We start from the raw sequence: 25,720 nt of genomic DNA, 5'->3' as shown, positions 1-25,720 counted from the left end.
GTTATATTGTGATATACTATTGTTGTTTTGATAAAGACCTTGAATATACTATAGTGTATGTAAGATGTGGTAGAACATGGGGATGTCTATCATGAAACACATCTTATAGTCACTGTATATTCTAAACTGTTCCTAGTCGATTGAGCCGTCCGATAATAAGGATAAGGATCGCTCGAGTTTGAGACTAGCATTTGCGATGCAGAGTACCACGTTTCATTGGTAGGGAACATAGAGATGTTCGAAGCATGCAAATGGATATTCATATGATGAATGATCGAACTACCCTATCCGGACTTTCCAAGTGGTTATCACTTATCGAGTGGATAAAGTCCGCGGTTTTGGTTGTACACCATTAGTCCTTACTACTTGAAACATCATTGAGACTCTATATGCTAGTACTGTGCTTTGACTCGTTTACCGACTCTATTGGGGTCATCAGGTGTCGGGATTGGGTACAGTTACAACACATATAGGAGTCGATGCTTTGTTGTCAAGGATTCACCACATACTTGCGAGTGTGGATATCCTATGCGATCTGAGAAGATATTAGTGTGACGAATCTCTGGCCAGAGTACATGATGTGTTTTAAGAAATGGTTTCTAAGTAGCACATGCGATGTCACTATTTGATCTTCAAGATGTATTGCATAGTTATCGAATCTCGAACGACTCTCGATTTACCAATGGTTGTTGATTCGATCGGGATATATGGATGAAGGGACCGTACTGTACGATAACCAAAATCTATTGGTTCTTGCAGGCACTATCAGTGATACCTAGGGAATCATGGGGCGATGTTGCTAGGCGCTCTTACCATGATTCGATGGGCAAGTCGGAAATTTTTGTTTCGAGCCACAAGGAGTTGTGAGCCCACGGCTAGCTGTATCCCTGAACCATTGAGGGTCACACAGAGTAATGGATTTTTAATCCCCGTTGAGATAGTTAAATTTAAAGAGTTAAATTTAATGAACAAAGAAGTTGGACTTCTTATTTAAGAGTAGAGGAGTAAGATTTCCTAAAATGACATAGGGATGGGCATTTTTGGAAACCACTGAATTCGGATTCAGAAAAATTTATCTTGACTTTAAAAGGTGCAGAAATGGTTTCTGTACACATTGGTGAAATCGGTTTATCAATCGGAGTCATGATGAATTTTATATTAATTTCTGAACATGCGGGCTTTGCTTGTCGGGCTTGAACTTATGACTAATGGGCCCTAAGCTGTTAGCGGCCTACATTATAAATAAGTTATTGCAGTACAGAAATTAAAAAAAAACAAAACAAAACAAAAAAAAACAACAGGTCACAAAATAATTTTCGAAAACCCTAATTTTATTTTAGTGTGGCCGCCGCCCCCTCCCCTCTGCTCGTGAAAATCCAGTCTGTGAATTTTGAATTACAGTCTGGTTTAACGGATCAAATTCGTTAATTCTCTTCGTAAAATCTTCTGATAGATTTTCTAGTGCAATCTATCAGAGGGATTAAATATCCGTTCGTGGACCTGATTGAAGAACAGTTTGTCCATCAGTTCCAGGGATATACAACAAGAGCAGAGCAATCTGTTGGTGTCCATAATCTCGATTCGAGATTGGAGGTAAAAATTTATAATTGTTATTTAATTTTTACACACACAATTTAATCGTAAGGTTTTGATACCCATTATGGAATCGTTCCATATAAAATTTTTAAACTTCCGCTGCACCGGGTATCAATCCTGATTGATCTGATCGCCGCGTTTTCCAACAGTGGTATCAGAGCCAGGTTGCTCAGATCAAGAGATTAAATTAATCGATTGTACAAAAAAATTTTAAGCCTCGGTTTTTGAAACAAAATAAATATTTTAAAAATAAAAAAAAAATTTCGGGCAAAAACCCGGGCAGCGATGGTCGCTGCCTCGGGCAGCGCACGGCGCTGCTAATATGTTAAAATTCTATTTTTGGTCCGATCGAAAATTGTTTTTGATTGGTCCACGAGGCATCGGATCGAATTGTTCGAGTCCGAAAATTTTAAAATTGATTTTTGGATAAATTTGAATTTTTGGAAAATTTAAATATTTTATCCATTAAATTGAATTTTGAAATTAATTATTTTTGGTACAATTGATGATAAGATATGATCTTATGGATATATTGAGTAAAATATGATTTTATGTATAAAATTGGATTTTATATAGATAAAATATGATTTTATTTGATAGAAAGATAAAATATGATTTTGTATGTAAAATAAGATTTTATATATGGAATATGATTTTATCCTTTTAAATTTAAATTGTCATTGCATGTTATCCAATAAATTAATTTTGAATTAAATGTTATTGGATAAGGATGATCGATTGCCATGACCAATTTTGTAGGTGTATGTTAGGAATTTACATTTATTTTTATTGTTGTTGGATTTATTAATGAGCCTGGTTTATGGCCCAATATGAATTGTCATATGTAATAAAAGTGGGCTTGGTTTATGGCCCGTTCCCACCCCTTAAAAATGTATCCCCTACTTGTCATTGTTATTTATTGTAAATACATTAGATTTAGTGGGAGATGAAGATTTGAAGACGGAGATGGGCCCAGCAGACAATAAAGACAGAAGAAATGTAAATTGGAAGCTCAATGTAATAGGATAGCATTGCATACTACATATAACCTAGGATTGGACTAAGACTCGTGATTGGCAACCACGGGTCGATTAGAAATGGAATCGATCATCCTATATAATATGTGATATTATTGTTGTATGCATGTTTTAGACAAAATTGTGTAAATCCGGCAAGCATACAAAATTTTAAAAAATGATGAGACAAATTTTCAAAATTAAAATCCCTCATTTTAAATATGATTTAAAATTGATATCAAGATAAATAAAGGAAATTTAAATTTGTTTAAATGTTCCTACCTTCCATCAACGATCAATGTATGAGATGCTACCCGCGGATACGGTCCGGCTCATATTATTGGGGGGCCCGTTCGTCGGAAAGCTGTACATTGGATCGACACATGTTGTAAGTTGGGTGGAACTCCCATGGGATCGGCTCATATTATTGGGGGATCCACATGGCGACCGTCCATCACAACTTAATATTGATGGGTCATCTTGACATGTCACAATAAACGGCGTCATATTATTGGGCCCTTATTGGACATGAGGTAAAAACGTGGAGGTTTCTTTGGAAGCAATTGGGCTCTACCTTTTGAAAATTATGGTTGGCTGATATTATTCGGGACCATAGTTTGTCAATTGGACTCCATGTTCTCACTAAGAAAAACAGTTTCCCGTTTTCACTAGAGGGTAGTGAAATCGTAAAAATAGTGGGAGTGAGATTCATAAAATAAATTTCGCCATATTTTATGTCTTAGTAAATTACTTAAACAATCACTGATATTTGTCTGTTTCTTTTCAGTATTTCATAAAGATGAATTCGCGTAATCCACTTTTCTCGATCCTCGAACAAAATAAATTGACTGGCGCAAACTATACGGAATGGTTCCGTAAGTTGAAGATTGTCTTGACTTCGGAGAAGATGCTCTACGTGTTAGAAAAATCTCCTCCGAAGGAAGCACCAGCTGACATAAGTCCGGAAGAGTTAGCCAAACTTGATACATGGAAGGACCATGATATCAAGGCCAAATGCTATATGCAAGCCTCGATGTCTGATGAACTCCAGAGGTGATTTGAGGACACCGTGAATGCTGCTGACATTCACGTACAACTCAAGGAACTTTTTGGGGCTCAATCGAGGGCTGAAAGGTTCGCTACTGTAAAGAAGCTAATGACGTGTCGCATGCGTGAAGGGACTTCGGTCCGTGATCATGGGGTACGAGTGATTTGGCTCATACAGAAGTTGGTAACCCTTGATTTGGTGTTGGAGCATGAACTCAACGTGGACTTACTACTTCTATCTCTTCCTTCTTCGTTTGACGGATTTGTGGTGAATTTCAATATGAACAAGATAGAGGCCTCCCTTGAAGAGATGGTCAATATGCTTGTGACATATGAATCCACTTTAAAAAAGGATAAATTGGCTTTCTTGGTGGGCTCCTCTTCTTCTGCTAAGAAGGGGCCAAGTACAAAGGTTAAGAAACGTTCTGCCCCACCCAAGAAAATCGAACTCGAGAAGAAGTACAAGACAAAGGCTTCAAACATAGAAAAGTCCAAGGATGTTTGCCATTACTGCAAGAAGCCCGGTCATTGGAAGCGTAACTGCAAGGAATATCTAGAGCAGTTGCGAACTGCAAAGGGTATGTTCTATATTGAAATAAATGTTTCACTTAATACTACTTCTTGGGTATTGGATACCGGATGTGGATCTCACATTTGCAATGATTTGCAGGTGATGACAAGAAGTCGCAGGCTTAGAATGGGTGAGACCCAGCTGAGGCTCGGAAATGGTTCCAGAGTTGAAGCTAAAGCTGTGGGAGATATTTATTTAATTTTGCAGAACGGTTTTAAGTTAATTTTGAGAGATGTTTTATTTGTTCCAGATTTGATTAAAAACATTATTTCTGTTTCTATGCTTGATAGAGATGGTTATTCTTGCAATTTTGTGAATGGGATTTGCAATATTTACAAGAATGAATGTTTGATTAGAAATGGACAACTTGAAAATGATCTATATAACTTAAAACTAAAAGACGTTCCAATAAATTATGTTGATAAACCGGCAACAACAAACAAAAGGAAAATCGATAGCCAAAACCCGGCAAACCTTTGGCACGCTAGGCTAGGTCATATTTCCTCAACGAGGATGAACAAGCTAGTGGGAGAGGGCATGTTTGATATGTCTGATATTAACTCTCTACCTACTTGTGAATCCTGCCTAAAAGGAAAAATGACTAAATCTCCTTTTAAGGGGAAACCTGAGCGTAGTCAAAATCTGTTGGATTTGATCCATACAGATGTTTGTGGTCCATTTAGAGTTGGTACTCAATATGGCCACACCTACTTCATTACCTTTACTGATGATTATTCTAGGTATGGGTATTTATATTTAATGAAATATAAGTCTGAAACGTTTGAAAAGTTCAAAGAATTCAAGGCTGAAGTAGAAAACAAGCTAGGTAAAAGTATTAAAGCACTTCGATCGGATCGAGGTGGAGAATACTTGAGTACCAAGTTTTTGGACTATCTGAAAGAGAATGGGATTCTCTCTCAGTGGACTCCTCCTATGACACCACAGCTGAATGGTGTATCGGAGCGTCGTAATCGAACTTTGTTGGACATGGTTCGATCCATGATTAGCTTCACTGAGCTTCCACCTTCGTTTTGGGGCTATGCGCTTGAAACGGCGGTATTGTTGTTGAACAACGTCCACACTAAAGCAGTGGACAAAACACCATACGAGTTATGGAATGGCAAAGCTCCTAAGTATTCGTACTTGAGGATTTGGGGATGTCCTGCTTACGTGAAGCAGACAGTGGGAGATAAGTTGGATAGTCGATCCACCTTATGTTATTTTGTAGGGTATCCGAAGAATTCAATCGGATATTATTTCTATTATCCTGCTGAAACAAAGGTGTTTGTTTCAAGGAATGCCACCTTCTTGGAGAAGGAGTTCTTATTGGATAAGAAAGGCGAGATGATGGAACTCGAAGAAATTCGAGAAGAACCCGAAATACAAAATAACGATCCTACACCTCAGGAACCATTGATAGACACGCCTGTACCTAGAAGATCCGAGAGGACTTCTAGACCTCCTATTCGATATGGTCTTCTTCTTGAAGGGGATCAAGATGAACCCGATGCTGGATGTGATCCAAGAAACTTCAAGGAAGCAATTTCTGATGCGGATTCAAATTTATGGCTTGAAGCTATGCAGTCGGAAATAGATTCGATGCATACAAACCAAGTTTGGTCTTTAGTAGATCCTCCCGATGGAATTGTTCCAATAGGGTGTAAATGGATCTACAAGAGAAAGCTTGGGCCTGATGGTAAGGTATTGACCTACAAGGCGCGATTGGTGGCGAAAGGTTATACTCAAAGACAAGGAGTTGACTATGATGAAACCTTTTCACCAGTTGCAATATTCAAGTCCATAAGAATCCTTATTGCCATAGCTGCTTGGTATGACTATGAGATATGGCAAATGGATGTGAAGACTGCTTTTCTTAATGGAGACATTAAGGAAGAAATCTATATGAAGCAGCCTGAGGGGTACACATCCATGGGAAGCGAGCATAAGGTATGCAAGCTTCAGAGATCAATTTATGGTCTAAAACAAGCATCAAGAAGTTGGAACCAGAAATTTGATGAAACAATAAAGGATTTTGGTTTCATCAAGAACCCGGAGGAACCATGCGTGTACAAGAAAGTAGTTAAGGATGCTGTGACATTCTTAGTACTTTATGTTGATGACATCCTACTCATTGGGAATGACGTAGGGATGTTGCAGTCAACAAAGATATGGTTATCAGGTAGATTCTCGATGAAGGATTTGGGTGAGGCATCCTATATTCTAGGGATACAGATCTATAGAGATAGATCTAAGGGAATGATAGGACTCACTCAATCAACCTACATCGACACCATATTGAAACGGTTTTCAATGGATGGGTCCAAGAGAGGACATCTACCCATGTGTCATGGAGTTTCTCTATCCAAGTCTATGTGTCCCAAGACGGATGAAGAGATAGAGAAAATGACACATGTCCCATATGCGTCAGCCATAAGTAGTATCATGTATGGGATGATATCTACCAGACCGGATGTAGCATTTGCTCTGAGTGTCACGAGCAGATATCAAGCTAATCCCGGTCAAATGCATTGGAAAGCCGTGAAGGACATTCTTAAGTACTTACGAAGGACTAAGAATATGTTCATGGTATATGGAGGAAGAGAACTAAAATTGGAAGGCTATATCGACTCTAGCTTCCAAAGTGACGTGGATGACTCGAAGTCAACCTCTGGTTTTGTGTTCATGCTCAATGGTGGTGCTGTCTCTTGGAAGAGTTCCAAGCAGGACACCACAGCGGATTCCACCACTGAGGCAGAATACATTGCAGCATCAGCTGCTGCTAAAGAGGCCGTTTGGATGAGGAATTTCGTCCAAGAGTTGGGCATCATTCCTGAAGTTGTTGGTCCAGTCCCGGTGTACTGTGACAACACGGGTGCCGTTGCTCAGGCAAAGGAACCAAGGTCTCATCAAAGATCCAAACACGTACTGAGGAAATACCACATCATCCGGGAGATTGTGGAAAGAAAAGACATCACTGTCGAAAGAGTGGCCTCTGCAGACAATATCGCTGATCCACTTACTAAGCCCTTGCCAGGACCATTATTTGACAAACATCGCAAAGCAATGGGTCTACGTAGTATGACTAGTTGGCTTTAGGGCAAGTGGGAGATTGAAAGAGTGGGTGCCCGGTGAGCCAACTTGTGGCTAAGGGCTTTGATGACTCTTTGTATAAACAATCTTTTGTTTAATATTATTTACACTTTTATTAATGGCAATGACTTTATCTTTCTTCATATTGTTATATTGTGATATACTATTGTTGTTTTGATAAAGACCTTGAATATACTATAGTGTATGTAAGATGTGGTAGAACATGGGGATGTCTATCATGAAACACATCTTATAGTCACTGTATATTCTAAACTGTTCCTAGTCGATTGAGTCGTCCGATAATAAGGATAAGGATCGCTCGAGTTTGAGACTAGCATTTGCGATGCAGAGTACCACGTTTCATTGGTAGGGAACATAGAGATGTTCGAAGCATGCAAATGGATATTCATATGATGAATGATCGAACTACCCTATCCGAACTTTCCAAGTGGTTATCACTTATCGAGTGGATAAAGTCCGCGGTTTTGGTTGTACACCATTAGTCCTTACTACTTGAAACATCATTGAGACTCTATATGCTAGTACTGTGCTTTGACTCGTTTACCGACTCTATTGGGGTCATCAGGTGTCGGGATTGGGTACAGTTACAACACATATAGGAGTCGATGCTTTGTTGTCAAGGATTCACCACATACTTGCGAGTGTGGATATCTTATGCGATCTGAGGAGATATTAGTGTGACGAATCTCTGGCCAGAGTACATGATGTGTTTTAAGAAATGGTTTCTTAGTAGCACATGCGATGTCACTATTTGATCTTCAAGATGTATTGCATAGTTATCGAATCTCGAACGACTCTCGATTTACCAATGGTTGTTGATTCGATCGGGATATATGGATGAAGGGACCGTACTGTACGATAACCAAAATCTATTGGTTCTTGCAGGCACTATCAGTGATACCTAGGGAATCATGGGGCGATGTTGCTAGGCGCTCTTACCATGATTCGATGGGCAAGTCGGAAATTGTTGTTTCGAGTCACAAGGAGTTGTGAGCCCACGGCTAGCTGTATCCCTGAATCATTGAGGGTCACACAGAGTAATGGATTTTTAATCCCCGTTGAGATAGTTAAATTTAAAGAGTTAAATTTAATGAACAAAGAAGTTGGACTTCTTATTTAAGAGTAGAGGAGTAAGATTTCCTAAAATGACATAGGGATGGGCATTTTTGGAAACCACTGAATTCGGATTCAGAAAAATTTATCTTGACTTTAAAAGGTGCAGAAATGGTTTCTGTACACATTGGTGAAATCGGTTTATCAATCGGAGTCATGATGAATTTTATATTAATTTCTGAACATGCGGGCTTTGCTTGTCGGGCTTGAACTTATGACTAATGGGCCCTAAGCTGTTAGTGGCCTACATTATAAATAAGTTATTGCAGTACAGAAATTAAAAAAAAACAAAAAAAAAACAACAGGTCACAAAATAATTTTCGAAAACCCTAATTTTATTTTAGTGTGGCCGCCGCCCCCTCCCCTCTGCTCGTGAAAATCCAGTCTGTGAATTTTGAATTACAGTCTGGTTTAACGGATCAAATTCGTTATTTCTCTTCGTAGAAACTTCTGATAGATTTTCTAGTGCAATCTATCAGAGGGATTAAATATCCGTTCGTGGACCTGATTGAAGAACAGTTTGTCCATCAGTTCCAGGGATATACAACAAGAGCAGAGCAATCTGTTGGTGTCCATAATCTCGATTCGAGATTGGAGGTAAAAATTTATAATTGTTATTTAATTTTTACACACACAATTTAATCGTAAGGTTTTGATACCCATTATGGAATCGTTCCATATAAAATTTTTAAACTTCCGCTGCACCGGGTATCAATCCTGATTGATCTGATCGCCGCATTTTCCAACATTTTGTGCGTGAGTCCATGTCACCGTGTGTTGTTCCTGTTTTGTTAGTTCCTAAGAAAGACGGTTCATGGAGAATGTGTATGGATTGTAGGGCCATTAATAACATTACCATCAAGTATAGGGATCCTATTCCTAGACTAGATGATATGTTGGATGAGTTGCATGGTTCTAGCGTCTTTAGTAAAATTGATTTAAAAAGTGGTTACCATCAAATTAGGATGAGAGAAGGTGATGAGTGGAAAACTGCTTTTAAAACCAAATACGGCTTGTATGAGTGGTTGGTTATGCCCTTTGGACTAACTAATGCACCTAGCACTTTTATGAGATTGATGAATCATGTGTTGCGTGCTTATATTGGAAAATTTGTTGTGGTATATTTTGATGATATCTTGGTATATAGCAAAAATTTGGATGAGCATGTCGAACATTTGAGAATTGTGCTAATCACACTAAAAGCTGAACAATTGTATGCTAACTTGAAGAAGTGTGTGTTTTGTACAAAAGAACTTATGTTTCTTGGTTTTGTTGTGAGTTCCCAAGGTTTCAGAGTTGATGAGGACAAGGTAAGTGTCATTCGAGATTGGCCAACGCCTACTTCTATTGGTCAAGTTCGAAGTTTTCATGGTCTTACAAGTTTCTATCGGAGATTTGTGAAAGATTTCATTACTTTGGCGGCACCTATGACTGCAGTGATCAAGAAGAACGTTCCATTCATTGGGGCGAGGAGCAAGAGAAGTCTTTTAATATTATCAAGCATAAATTAATTAATGCTCCTTTACTTGTTTTACCTGATTTTACTAACACTTTTGAAATTGAATGTGATGCGTCAGGTGTAGGAATTGGAGGTGTCTTGATGCAAGGTGGGCGACCGATTGCTTACTTCAGTGAGAAGCTTAGTGGGGCGTCCTTGAATTATCCTACCTATGACAAGGAGTTTTATGCGTTGGTAAGGGTACTTGAGCCATGGCAACACTATTTGAGGCCAAAGGAATTTGTTATTCATACGGATCATGAATCATTGAAGCATCTCAAAGGACAACACAAGTTAAACAAGAGGCATGCTAAGTGGGTGGCGTTTGTGAAAACTTTTCCCTACGTTATCAAATACAAGCAAGGGAAGGAAAATGTGGTAGCGGATGCTCTATCACGAAGGTATGTACTTTTATCTACTCTAGATTCTAAATTCTTAGGATTTGAGTATGTGAAAGAGTTATATACTAGTGATCTTGATTTTGGTGAGATATATGCGTCATGTTTACATGGTCCAAAAGATAAATTCTTCATGCATGATGGGTATTTGTTTAAGGAGGATAAGTTATGTATTCCTAAGTCATCTATTCGTGAATTACTTGTGAGGGAATCACATGGGGGTGGCTTAATGGGACATTTTGGAGTGGCTAAAACTTATGAAACTTTGCATGAACATTTTTATTGGCCACATATGAAGCATGATGTTGAGAAAATTTGTGAAAGATGTGTGACTTGTAAGAAAGCAAAGTCTAGACAACATCCACATGATTTGTATACTCCACTTCCCGTTCCTAGTGAACCGTGGGTAGATATTTCTATGGATTTTGTTTTAGGACTACCGAGGTCTAAGAAGGGGAGGGATTCAATTTTTGTTGTGGTTGATAGATTTTCTAAGATGGCTCATTTTATTGCTTGTCATAAATCTGATGATGCTTCTCATGTTGCTGAATTGTTCTTTAATGAAATTGTTAGATTGCATGGCATGCCTAGGAGTATTGTGTCTGATAGAGATACTCGTTTCTTGAGCTAATTTTGGAAAACATTATGGTGCAAACTTGGTACTAAACTACTGTTTTTGACTACATGTCATCCTCAAACAGATGGTCAAACTGAAGTTGTTAATAGAATGTTAGGAACTTTGTTGCGTGCTATAATTAAAAAGAATTTGAAGAGTTGGGAAGAATGTTTGCTATTTGTTGAGTTTGCATATAATCGTAATGTGCATTCTACTACACATTTTTCACCCTTTGAAATTGTGTATGGTTTTAATCCTTTAACCCCGTTGGATTTGATGTCTTTGCCTATGAGTGAAAGGGTTAACATGGATGGTAAGAAAAAGGCGGAATTTGTGAGAAATTTTCATGAAAAAGTGAAGGAGAACATTGAGAAAAAGAATTTGCAGTATACAAAGCAAGCAAATAAGGGAAAGAAGAGAGTTGTGTTTGAACCAGGAGATTGGGTGTGGTTGCATTTGAGGAAAGAGCGGTTTCCTGAAAAACGGCGCTCAAAGCTTCTACCTAGAGGCGATGGACCGTTTCAAGTATTGGAGCGCATCAACGACAACGCTTACAAATTAGATTTGCCAGGTGAGTATAATGTCAGTGCTACTTTTAATGTTTCTGATTTATCTCCGTTTTATGTAGGTGATGATCAAGATTTGAGGACAAATCCTTTTCAAGAAGGGAAGGATGATGCGATCATGGATGGCTTGCATGCTGATAAAGTGACTAAGGATCCGTTGGAGATACCACGAGGACCGGTTACGAGAGGCCGAGCTCAGAAGTTTAAGGAAGCACTTCAATCTTTGTTGTTGAAGACACAAGAGGGCGTTGGAATTCTTGATATTCAATTTGGAGGAAGTTATAATCTTATTGAGGTCAAAAGAGGTCAATAAAGTGAAGAAATGGAAGACTATGTTTGAAGCCAAGGCGTGCCCGCGCCATTATTTTGCGGAGAAGAAGCGCGCCCGCGCCTCATGATCGCGCGCTCGCGCTTACGGATGCCAAATTGACGATGTTTTGCGAGCTCTCGGCGCGCCCGCGCTACCTTATCGCGCGCCCGCGCCATTGTCTCGCAACGTCGGCGCGCCCACGCCTCTCCCTAGTGCGTCCGCGCCATGTCCTTTTACATGCACCGAAGGTGTTTGCGTGTGTGTTCGAGATTTTTAATATTTAGGATTTACTTTGTTTATTTTAGTTCTTTTATTCCTACTAGGAAATTTTAGGAGATATCTTTGATATCTTTTTGATTTATTTTGCGTTATCTTTCAATATTTTGGGTTGTAATATAAATACTACAATATTCATTATTTTAATAATAACTAAGATTGTCATATTATTGATTATTCAATACAAAATTCTCTTTAGAATTTATCAAAGCTTTTGCTTTACCCAAAATTAAACTTATCAAAGTTTCATAGCTTTGTGGAGTTTGTCAATCGATTTTCAATTGGTTTGTCAAAGACAGGTTCCTTTGAAGGTCTAATTGAATCTTTGATTGTTTTCTATTTTGAATTCTCTGTTGCTAGTTACAGGTTCAACTAGAGGTGGAGATTCCAAAATCTGTTACTTGTTTCAAAGTCGGGACAACATTATTGAATTCTTTTGTTATCGAATTGAGGTGTGATTCGTTGAAATCGTGTTGCCTTTCATACTTAAGATTCATATCACTTCCTCTGCACACTCTAGCAGCAACATCTTTTGAGGTGACAGTAGAAGACTGGGTAAATCGGCATTCACGGCAAACTGGCATGGGAAAAAACAAAAATCAAAAAGAAATAAACAAAAACCAAAATTGAACTAAAGAGAAAGGGAAAGAATACTGGGTTGCCTCCCAGTCAGCGCTAAGTTTATAGTCTACAGCCCGATTATGTAGAAGCAACCATCAAAGAGCGGTTGACGCCCATAGTAAGAATCATGCGACTCTACGTATGGGTTTTGATTTCCTACGCCCTCAAGCTTGGCGTGATATTGACATGAGAAGCTCGTCGGTCCAGCATTACTCTTCAAGAACTGATTATTTTGGAAAGAGACTCCAAATCTAGGCTGAAGCTCATCGAGGATGTAATATTGTGGAAGTAGCGTCAATGGCAAGAATGAATCTTCTAATGATGTGCATGTAAAGTCCATTGACGAGGTCAAATCTATCGCCTTGGAAATTTCTTCCTCCTCCACTGTCACTTTTGACTCCTCTTTGTATGAAGGTTCCTCAAAAGTTATTTCCTCTTGATCTAGCGCAATTACTTCATTCTCTTGACAGATCTCATAAAATGGTTCTATAAAATGCTCAATCTGCTCATCCAAGAGACTCAAAGAGTTAATGCAGCTTTCTAAGAACTTATTTATCTATGTCTGATGTCGCACAATGTTCTCCAACTGATCCACATGATCATCCTCAAAATGCCCGATACACTCTTCTTGATACTCCAGTGGTTGGTTCGCAAAATTTTTGGAGTTGAATTATGGAGGATATTGGTGAATCCAATGAACAAGATAAATGTTGAGCAGTTGTGCCATGAAGAGATTTGTAGCTGGGAATTGATGCATCTGTGCATGAGGCACGTTTTTTAAGGAAAAGAAAATAAGGACGCATGTCATGCGCTAAAGAGAAGCAAGAAAGTAGCGCTGTTGTTAAAGGAAGCATCAACTTAGCGCTACAGATGGAGGAATAGCGCAGGTGAAGAGAGCATGGGTTTAGCGCATGGCTTGAAAAATAGAAGGAAACCCGGCATTGTTTCAAGATGAAGAACAACACGCATGATGAGTTGAATGAGGATTTTCCTTTGAAAAAACAAAGATGAGCAGCTGCGTTTTTGTATTAAAGAATGGAGACTGCTGCATTTGGAAGCTTGTAGAAGACGAGAGCAGCTGCACAAGCCATGAAGACTAAAGAGAAGGTGCGCAGATGCGGAAGAAGATGTGCAGATGCGGAAGAAGCTGTGCGCTGTTGAGGAAGAAGGGAAGCGCGATTGCGCATAGTATTCAGTGCATGAAGAAGCACGATTGCGCATGGTGAAGGGAGAACGAAGATGCGCTATCGCACAAGACAAGGAGCTATCGCGCATGGCTTGGTCTGTGCATGAGTTTTTCTCGGGCAGAAACTTACTCGCTCGAGCACACCTTGTGTCCGCATGAGCGAGACGCGCATACAGAATATTTAAAATTGGAAACTCTTGCTCGGGAAGGATATTATCATTTGGGGATCTTTGACACTTAAATATAGTTTTAATCATCAGATTAAGGGTTCCAAACGCAGAGATCGTGAGGCGGCTAGGAGGCTTGGAGATTGAAGATCTGCTCCATCTTCTTTAGATTTTTTTCTTCCTTTCTTCATCTTCTTTTTATTTTTGAATTATATTTTCAATTATTGTGTACATTTTATTCAACTAAGACGGCGTGATTGGGACGAACAAATTTATTTAAAAAATGTGAATGTTTGTTTGGGATTTTTCAGACTTGATTTTATTTTATTGATTGTTAGATTCATATTTGTCTTGTGGATAGTCTGATCAACTGTTTGTTTGCCTGTTAATCGGTTCCAAGTCGACAGAGGAGGGATTGATTTTGATCACTTTAATAATCAACACATGGTAAAACCGACTAGAAATAGAATTTGGTTTCATTGTGCGGTTTGGGTGTAACTGAATTTTCACAAATATTTAATGCATTTAAATTTGATTAGAATTACGAAAGATTAATCCATCAATATTTGAATAGGTTTGATTGTTCTAGAAATAGACATTTGAACAAGTTAGGAGAATTTCCATAATCTAAGATTAAATCTGAGTCCTAAGTAGGCTACATGTTACATGATTTGTTCGGTACCTACGTGTGTCTTGGTTGTTTCTTTTTAATTAAATTTTCCTTTCAACTATTTTAATTCTTATTTCTTAAGCAGTTTTTATTTTAAATTCTTATTTTATTTAAATCAAATTGATTTTTATGATTTTGTCTAGATTAAGTAAAATAATAAAATCTTGAGAATTGACAAAAGTCCCTGTGGGATCGATATTTGGACTCTCTGTCCACTTTACTATTACTTGACCTAGTATACTTGCTAGTAAATACCGAATTAAGCGGTCAAGTTTTTGGCGCCATTGCCGGGAACTGTTTAGTTAATATTAGGATAGATTATTTGCTTGAGACTAGATATTTTATTATTTTTAGTTATTTATTATTTATTATTAATTTTTTTGTTTCTTACTTGTGAGGTACTTGGAGATGGATCATCGACAGGGTTTCACAAGTTTTGTCCAGCAATACTCAGAGTCATTCTATGCTACTTGGGGGAGATTCAATTATTTGGCAAACGGATTTCGATGCCATGATTTTTCACACTACACACTAACTCAGATTTTCTATGGTAATTTGGATGAGACAACAAGACGTTAGGTAGATTATGGATCTTTAGCCACTGGCAGTCACTTGTTCAGAAGAGATGATAACAGTGTGATGCACCTGTTAAATGATATGGCGGATTTCGACTACCATTGGCATTTCTATCCTTCACTACAGGGTTGGAGTCACCAATATCCTCCAGAATTTAACTCCAAAAATTTTGCGAACCAACCACCGGATTATCAAGAACAGTGTATCGGGCATTTTGAGGATTATCATGTGGCTCAGTTGGAGAACATTGTGCGACATCAGACAAAGATAAATAAGTTTTTAGAAAGCCGCATCAACTCTTTGAGTCTCATGGATGAGCAGATTGAGCGTTTTATAGAACCATTTTCTGAGATCTGTCAAGAGAATGAAGTAATTGCGCTAGATCAAGAGAAAATAATTTTTGAGAAACCTTCATACAAAGAGGAGTCAAAAATGACAGTGGAGGAGGAATAAATTTCCAAGGCGACATATTTGACCTCGTCAATGGACTTTACATGCATATCATTAGAAGATCCATTCTTGCCATTGACGCCACTTCCACAATATTACATCCTCGATGAGATTCAGCCTAGATTCGGAGTCTCTTTCCAAAATAATCAGTTCTTAAAGAGTATTGCTGGACCGTCGAGCTTATCATGTCAATATCACGCCAAGCTTGAGGGCGTAGAAAATCAAAACCCATACGTAGAGTCGTATGATTCTTACTATGGGCGGCAACGCTCTTTGATGGTTTCTTCTGAATAGTCGGGCTGTAGACTATAAACTTAGCACTGACTGAGAGGCAACCCAGTATTCTTTCCCTTGCTCTTTAGTTCAAATTTTGGTTTTTGTTTTTTTTTTAATTTTTGTTCTTTCCCATGCCAGTTTGCCGTGAATGTCGATTCACACAGTCTGCTACTGTCACCTCAAAATATGTTGCTGCTAGAGTGTGCAGAGGAAGAGAATGATGGGATGCCAGCGAATTAACCAGGGGAGTTTCAGTTTTCAGTTTCATTCTATTTTTGTTGTTCATCTTGCATTTGTTCTTTGTTTGTGCATTCTGTTCATTATTTCTGAAGCATTGAGGGTAATGTTTTGGATAAGTATGGGGTGTTATTTAGTTTTGTGTCGTTCATCATTGTGTTTTGCATTCATATGGTTTAGTTTTTTGCATATAGTTCGTAATCATGCATATCATTATGTTTTGTGTTTGTGTTGAGTGAATAAATAGAATGATGAATGTTGGCCGATGATGATAGAGTTGTGAAAAAAAAAATTTGAGAAAAGGTTGCTTTTGATTGAACATGAGAAACTGTTGGTTGAATCGTGAATCATTTTAAGCACGTATGTTAGACTAGTGTAATGTAGTGATGTAATTGATGAAGTTCGTGTTTGCTTGACCATTGCACGACAATAGATGTTTGTTGATCATGATAGTGTCTTTGGACTCCTGATGATTTTATGACGTTTCATGTATGATCTTTGGCGCACCTAGAAATTTTTACCAAAATTATTTGAAAAAATAAATTAAGTTAACTCCATCCGGGTTACGAGCAGGATTGAAATCCTAATCCTTTGTTTGTAGCTAAGTATGCGGATTTCATGCGGTTAAAAATTTGAAAATTTTAAAATAACAATTCCATCCGGGCTTGGAAAATGATTGAAATTCTAATCATTCTTCCATAGCTAAGTTTGCGGACTAAATGGGATTGTAGCTCCATCCAGACTATAGACGAGGGGGTTGAAATTCTAATCCTATCTTAGTTATAGCTAAGTTTGCAGGTAATTATTGGGGTTTAAGAAAAACCGGGTGCAAAATTCGGAGGTGTGTAATTAATCTCAAGAAAGTACATGTTTTTGTTTGGGATGGTTGGGATGAAAGAGTCCTGGAGTGTGACACTTGCACTGATTTGTCATAGGTCGCTAAGCATTTTTAGGACAGATTCTTTTGATGTTGCATGAAAATGGAATGACATGGCACACACACACATTTACGTTAAACTGACAGTGTATTGTGGTCAATAAGAAGTATTTGTGGTTTTTAGTTGTTGAAGTTGGAACTTATCGGAGGCTATGTTGTTCATGATTCATTCTTTTTTATGTCGTTGTTTGCATATTGTTTTTGCATTTCTTGCTCGAGGGCGAGCAAGAGTTAAGTATGGGGGTGTTGATAAGTGCATTTTGTATGCATTATTATGTGATTTTTTTATGTCTATTTTGCATTGATTCATTGTGTCTCGTTTGTGTTTTTGTATGTTTTATTTATTATTTTATGCATGCATTTCACTTTCCTCGGTTTATTTGTAGGCAAAAACGCAAGGAATCGAAAGAAGGCAGCAAAGCTTCTGCACCAATGAACAAGATAAATGTTGAGCAGCTGTGCCATGAAGAGATTTGCAGCTGGGAATTGATGCATCTGTGCATGAGGCACATTTCTGAAGGAAAATAAAGGAAGGACGCATGTCATGCGCTAAATAGAAGCAAGAAAGTAGCGTTGTTGTTAAAGGAAGCATCAACTTAGCGCTACAGATGGAGGAATAGCGCAGGTGATGAGCGCATGGGTTTAGCGCATGGCTTGAAAAATAGAAGGAAACCCAGCATTGTTGCAAGAAGAAGAACAACACGCATGATGAGTTGAATGAGGATTTTCCTTTGAAGAAACAAAGATGAGCAGCTGCGTTTCTGTATTAAAGAATGGAGACTGCAGCGTTTGGAAGCTTGTAGAAGACGAGAGCAGCTGCACAAGCCATGAAGACTAAAGAGAAGGTGCGCAGATATGGAAGAAGATACGCATATGCGGAAGAATCTGTGCGTTGTTGAGGAAGAAGGTTCAGTGCATGGTGAAGGGAGCATGAAGATGCGCTATCGCCCATGCGCAATCGCGCAAGACAAGGAGATATCGCGCATGGCTTGGTCTGTGCATGAGTTTTTCTTTGGCAGAAACTTGCTCGCTCGAGCGCAAGTTATGCTCGCTCGAGCGAAAAATACGTGATCAGAAATCCTCGGGGCAGAGATTTGCTCGCTCGAGCGCACCTTGTGTCCGCTTGAGCGAGACGTGCGTACAAAATTTTTAAATTGAAAACTCTTGCTCGGGAAGGTTATTATCTTTTGGGGATCTTGGACACTTACATATCATTTTTAATCATCAGATTAAGGGTTCCAAACGCAGAGATCGTGAGACGGCTAGGAGGCTTGGAGATTGAAGATCTACTCCATCTTCTTTAGAGTTTTTTCTTCCTTTCTTCATCTTCTTTTTATTTTTGAATTATATTTTCAATTATTGAGTAGATTTTATTCAACCAAGATGGCGTGATTGGGCCGAACAAATTTATGTAGAAAACGTGAATGTTTATTTGGGATTTTTCAGACTTGATTTTATTTTATTGATTGTTAGATTCATATTTATCTTGTGGATAGTCTGATCAACTATTTTCTTGCCTGTTAATCGGTTCCAAGTCGACAGAGGAGGGATTGATTTTGATCACTTTAATAATCAACACATGGTAAAACAGACTAGAAATAGAATTCGGTTTCAGTGTGCGGTTTGGGTGTAAACTGAATTTTCACAAATATTTAATGCATTCAAATTTGATTAGAATTATGAAATATTAATCCGTGAATATTTGAATAGGTTTGATTGTTCTAGAAATAGACCTTTGAACAAGTTAGGAGAATTCCCGTAATCTAAGATTAAATCTGAGTCCTAAGTCGGCTACATGTTATATGATTTGTTCGGTACCTACGTGTGTCTTTGTTGTTTCGTTTTAATTAAATTTTTCTTTCAACTATTTTAATTCTTATTTCTTAAGCAGTTTTTATTTTAAATTCCTATTTTATTTAAATCAAATTTTTTTTATGATTTTGTCTATATTAAGTAAAATAATCAAATCTTAATATTTGACAACAATCCCTGTAGGATCGATACTTGAACTCTCTGTCCACTTTACTATTACTTGACTAAGTACTTGATAATAAATACCGAATTAAGCGGTCAGCGACATATACATGAAAATCCTTGAAGGATTTAAGCCATCAGAAGCAAGTGATACAATCCCTAAGGCCATGTTCTCAATAAAACTGCAAAAGTCATTATATGGATTAAAACAATCCGGGCGCATGTGGTTCAATCGCCTTAGTGAGTATTTATTATAAGAAGGTTACACAAACGATGTTATTTGTCCATGCGTTTTTACGAAAAATACGGATGAAGGTTTTGCAATTGTGGCAGTATATGTGGATGATCTAAATCTCAAAGGAACTCCCGAAGAGCTCACCAAAACTGCCAATTATTTAAAAAGTGAATTTGAGATGAAGGATTTGGGAAAGAAAAAATTTTGTCTTGTCTTGCAAATTGAACATTTACAAGAAGGAATATTTGTTCATCAATCCTCATACGCAGAAAAAAAAATTAAAATGGTTTTACATGGATAAAGCACATCCATTAGCATCATCAATGGTCGTTATATGACTTGACACTAAGAAAGATCATTTTCGTCCACTTGAAGATGGAGATAATATCATTGGTCCAGAAGTACTATCTGAGTGCGATTGGTGCATTATCATATCTTGCAAATTGTACATGACCAGATATAGCTTTTTCTGTTAACCTTCTAGCGAGATATAATTCTTCTCCAACCCGAAGACATTGGAATGGTGTAAAACAAATTTTTCGTTACCTTCGTGGTACAACTGACATAAGTTTGTTTTATTCGAAAAAATCAAATTTCTCTTTATTAGGATATGCAGATGCAGGCTATCTTTCAGATCCACATAAAGACAAATCCCAAACAAGTTATGTGTTTACACTAGGGGGCACTGTTATATCATGAAATTCGACAAAGCAAAATTTAACAGCAACATCATCAAATCACTCAAAAATTATTGCAATGTATGAAGCAAGCCGAGAATGTGTATGGTTGAGGTCCGTAACACAACATATTCAAGAATCATGTGGACTACCAACAACGAAAGATATTCCGGCGACTATATTCGAAGATAATACTGCTTGCATTGCACAATTAAAGGAATGATATATTAAAGATGATCGAACGAAACATATTTCGCCCAAAGTTCTTCTACACGCAAAAACTTCAAAAGAAAGGTGATATCGATGTCCAACAAATTCGCTCCAATGACAATGTAGCTGATTTATTCACAAAAGCATTACCAACATCAACATTCAAGAAATTGGTGCACAAGATAGAGATGCATCAATTAAAAGACATTCGGTGATTGAAATCTGGGGGAGTATCAAATGTTGTACTCTTTTTCCTTCGTTCTGGTTTTTTCCACTGGGTTTTACTGACAAGGTTTTAACGATGCAACATTAGACTCTCCACCAATCATCTAAGGGAGAGTGTTATATATAGATGATATTTAGGTGATTGATTGGATTGTATAATAGAATAGTGCCACATCATTGGTGGGCATAGTGGTGAGCATGATAGGTGGGCAACATAGTAAAATTATATATATATATATATATATATATATATACATATAGAGTTCTTTTATGGTGTACCGGTCAACTCATCTATTGTACATGGTGGGCATGAAGTGGGCATATAGTGTTGGGCACCATAAAAAAACTTTTATGCTGTACCGGTCAACTCATCTATTGTACATGGTGGGCATGAAGTTGTCATATAGTGTTGGGCACCATAAAAGAACTCTATATGTATATACATATAGAGTTCTTTTATGGTGCCCAACACTATATGACAACTTCATGCCACCATGTACAATAGATGAGTTGACCGGTACAATAGATGAGTTGACTTGTACATGGTGGGCATAAAGTGATATACATATAGAGTTCTTTTATGGTGCCCAACACTATATGACAACTTCATGCCCACCATGTACAATAGATGAGTTGACCGGTACAATAGATGAGTTGACTTGTACATGGTGGGCATAAAGTGAGCATATAGTGTTGGACATCATAAAAGAAATATTAGGAAGAGTGATATGAAATTAGAAATTTATGAAACAGAAGTGGTGATTCAATTATTATCATTTATTATCGTTTTCTAAATAAGATAAGTGAAATAAATTGTTAATTAATTAATTAATGAGGCGTATGACTTTTGTTTAAGTTGCTTCTTGGACGAGACGTAAGTATAGAAAACAGATCGGGGACGGGACGACGCTTCAGCAGAGTTAACCCTCAATTCAATCCATGGGCCGCCGAATCATGGGTCGTATCGCCGCCGCAGCCGTCGGTTTTCTTCTGTTGCTTTCGTCGGTGCACTCCTTCTACCTCCCGGGGGTTGCACCTCGCGATTTTCTGCAAGTACTGAATTTTTTTTCGCATTCTGCATTCTGTCTTCGATTAGCATATAGAGGTTTATTTTTTTGATTAGTGGATCTACGAGCAATATACTCGATTTATGGGTATTTTGTTTCGGTTTCGTATGTGAATCTCGGTTTCCTTAATTTTTTTAGTGATCAGTGAAAGATCTAGGGTTTTTGCAATATTTGTTGGATTTGGATTCTGGGGTTATCCGTTTCTTCGATGTTATTTGCGTTGTCATTTAATTTTACTGGTAATGTTGTGCTTTCTGGTTATCGCTGATAAAGTTTTATTGGAGGTGAATCAGGACTTTTCGGCATTTACATTTTGATTAAGGATTTTTAATGATACATATGTATTCAGTGGGGTTATTAGTTGTATTTTATCACCATTCCATTCTTACAGAGTTGTATTCGAGGAAAATTTTGGGAACCTTAGTCCCTTTGCTTGAGACACAGTGAGCCTTAAGAATTTTCAGAGCCAATGAAATGATAATTTTCCAAAATCTTTCCGAAATTTCATCCTCGGAGATATTTTATACGAATGGTTGGTTCTGATTAATAGACTTTTGTGGGTCCTGGAGAGCCGGAGTAATTTGTATGTTCAGTAAGCAAATCCATTGATAGCTAACATTTTGATGGTAGTTTTTTGAAAATTGGTGACATCTTAATGTCATTTGATAAACTTCTTGCAATCTCGGTTTCCAGTTGTTATGTAGCAATTTAAAAGGATAGTTGATTTATTTTCCTCATTGGTAAGTACGAATATGAGGCATGAGCCACTATGGAGTTGATGCAAGTGTACATACACTTTCTAACCCTGTAAAGAGTCTGCCCAAGAATGGTTTAGCTTGTCATATATTTATCTATAGATTTGAAATGGATGGGTTATATTACATTGTTGATAAATATATTAATTTAAATAATCATCGCAGTTTTGTATATCTGTTGATTTTAAGTAGCTGATTGTTGTTTTAATCATTTATTCTTTAATTTAAAAATAAAATATGTGATATGGCTGTCTATTTATTGTTAACAGGGGGATGACCTCTCTGTCAAAGTGAACAAGCTATCATCTACTAAGACGCAACTTCCCTATGACTTCTATTACTTAAAATACTGCAAGCCAAAAACTATTATGAATGTTGCTGAAAACTTGGGAGAGGTCCTTCGAGGTGACCGCATAGAGAATTCAGTGTATACAGTAAGCTTCCATGACTGTTTCATTAGACTTTCCTGTTTAGACATCATAGTCCGAGTCATGTATATGTTCTAATACAAAATTATTGGTGTTAGTTTCGTATGAGAGAGGAGCAGTCTTGTACAGTAGCTTGTAAAGTTACTCTTGAAGAGCAAGACGCAAAAAATTTCAAGGAAAAAATTGACGATGAATACAGAGCCAATATGTAAGTGCATGATGTAGTTTTCCTTCATTGTCCTTGTTTGGTGTCGCATGCTTTTTAGCTCTTCATGTCTGGTGTTCTAGTTACCATATACTTTGTTTGGATCAGCCTGCAAACCATGTGACTAGCTGCTAAATAATTTCTCGTTTTCTAATCCGACATCTAAACATTCAGGATTCTAGATAACCTTCCTGTAGCTGTAATTCGGCAAAGGCGAGATGGAATTACATCTCCAACTTATGAGCACGGTTTCCGTGTTGGGTTCATAGGAAATTATGCTGGGGTAAGTTACAGTTTTTTCCCTTTCTTTAACAATACATATTGGTCTCTGATTCAATATTTTTAAGTCCTCTGCAGAGCAAAGAGGGAAAGTATTTCATTCATAACCACCTAAGCTTCAGAGTCATGTACCATAAAGATCCTGAAACTGAATCAGCTCGAATTGTTGGGTTTGAAGTTTCTCCAGCCAGGTTCGCTATTTCCTATGACCTTTTAGATAAATTTCTTGCTTTGTATTCTTGATGAGACCGCCCATGTGTTATAATCGGAATTACTTTTTGTCATTATAGAAGTGATAAAGAGCGCTTCCTTCTCGGGCAATTTTTAAATTATATATATGAAACGCTTGTATTTTCACAAAATATGTTTCAACAGTATCAATCACGAGTTTAAAGAGTGGGACGAAAACAACCCTAAGGTGACAACGTGCTCCCCAAACACCAAAAATTTGATCCAGGGAGGCACTGCACCGCAGGAAGTAGCTGCTGGCAAAGATGTTGTATTTTCTTACGACGTTACTTTCAAGGTACTTGTTCCTCAACACTAATTTTTCCTATTGTTTTAGTGTCTTCTGCTAAATTTAAGGCACGTAATATGTTGTAGGAAAGTAATATTAAGTGGGCATCACGCTGGGATACGTACCTCCTGATGAACGATGATCAAATTCACTGGTTCTCTATCATCAACTCTTTGATGATCGTTCTCTTCTTGTCTGGTATGGTTGCCATGATAATGATGAGAACTCTTTACCGAGATATTGCAAACTATAATCAATTGGAAACCCAAGATGAAGCTCAAGAAGAAACAGGGTGGAAACTTGTTCATGGAGACGTTTTCCGGGCACCTATAAATTCTGGACTGCTATGTGTTTATGTTGGTACTGGTGTCCAGATCTTTGGGATGACATTAGTGACAATGATCTTTGCATTGCTCGGTTTCCTCTCACCTTCCAACCGTGGAGGGCTTATGACCGCGATGGTTCTGTTATGGGTGTTCATGGGATTATTTGCTGGCTACTCGTCCTCTCGCCTGTACAAAATGTTCAAAGGCACCGAGTGGAAGAGAAACACCTTAAAAACGGCTTTCATGTTTCCTGGTATCTTGTTTGCATTCTTTTTTGTGCTGAACGTTCTCATCTGGGGGGAAAAATCATCTGGAGCTGTACCCTTTGGAACCATGTTCGCCCTTGTGTGCTTATGGTTTGGAATATCAGTACCGTTGGTTTTTGTTGGTAGTTATCTTGGTTTCAAAAAACCTGTAATTGAAGATCCAGTAAAGACCAACAAAATCCCAAGACAAGTTCCTGAACAAGCCTGGTACATGAAACCGATATTCTCTATACTCATAGGAGGCATCCTTCCGTTTGGGGCCGTTTTTATCGAATTGTTCTTCATCTTGACTTCCATCTGGCTAAACCAGTTCTATTACATCTTTGGTTTCCTCTTCATAGTCTTTCTGATACTAATCGTCACGTCTGCTGAGATTACAATTGTCCTATGCTATTTCCAGTTGTGCAGCGAAGACTATCATTGGTGGTGGAGAGCATACTTAACTGCTGGCTCCTCCGCTTTGTACCTTTTCTTATACTCAGCTTTCTACTTCTTCACCAAACTGGAAATCACCAAACTGGTTTCTGGTATTTTGTATTTTGGGTACATGCTAATTGCATCATATGCCTTCTTCGTGTTGACTGGAACAATTGGCTTCTACGCATGCTTCTGGTTTGTCCGGAAGATCTATTCCTCTGTGAAAATCGACTGATGCAAGAATGAGTGATTTGGAATGAAATTCTACAGTTTCGATGTAGTTTGGCCCGTATCATTTCGGGATTATAGAATGAACAGTAAAATCAGGTGCTTGGAATCTGCATGATGAGATCTTTAAACTATGTAAAATTTTCAGTAACTGCGAAACTTTTCCATGTTTCTGTTATCAGCGTAGCCCTTGCCTTATCTTAATGAATTATGGTTTTGTTCACTTTAGGGCACCCATCTAGTTGTAGCTAAGGGATTATGGTCTTTGTTCTTTATATATTTGTTTATTTCACCCTTTCTTCCATTTATCGTTTTCATTTCTAATGTATGTATATTCACTCTTCGGTTGTTTCCTACGGCACACAATTCAACTCGAGTTTTAATTTAGAGGTTTTACATTGGGGCTTGACTCGAGTAGAATTTAATGATGCAAAATTGTTTGATTTTTGTGAAAAACTGGTTGTTTCGATTAGATAATTTCTGGAAAATCAAGATTGAATATTGTAACACCCCAAAATTTATTGTGGTATTTAAGTTAAATTTAAAGTAGTAAAATCAGTAATAATATCGATAATACTTATATTCAAGAAAATACATATAAATCTCTCAAATATGTAAAAAATTAATAATAATATCAAATTAAAAACTAAAATAAATATATTAATTTAAAATG

At 37.7% G+C, this 25,720-nt stretch overlaps 1 protein-coding gene across 1 annotated transcript; it reads left to right on the top strand.

Annotated features, from left to right (window-relative positions):
* The first annotated feature begins 21,394 nt into the window (after positions 1-21,394).
* On the top strand, positions 21,395-25,447 carry LOC140879382 (transmembrane 9 superfamily member 7-like). The gene is made up of 7 exons (XM_073283070.1): positions 21,395-21,612; positions 22,651-22,815; positions 22,908-23,017; positions 23,189-23,297; positions 23,372-23,484; positions 23,669-23,819; positions 23,897-25,447. Exons 1-7 carry the CDS (start codon positions 21,499-21,501, stop codon positions 25,052-25,054), a joined length of 1,920 nt encoding a protein of 639 aa, XP_073139171.1. The 5' UTR covers positions 21,395-21,498; the 3' UTR covers positions 25,055-25,447.
* Positions 25,448-25,720: the final 273 nt, after the last annotated feature.

This window comes from Henckelia pumila, chromosome 2, assembly GCF_033568475.1.
Source record: "Henckelia pumila isolate YLH828 chromosome 2, ASM3356847v2, whole genome shotgun sequence".
Classification (NCBI taxonomy): Eukaryota; Viridiplantae; Streptophyta; class Magnoliopsida; order Lamiales; family Gesneriaceae; genus Henckelia; species Henckelia pumila.
The sequence above is the reverse complement of the archived record's forward strand: the minus strand, read 5'-3'. Positions and strand labels throughout refer to the sequence as shown.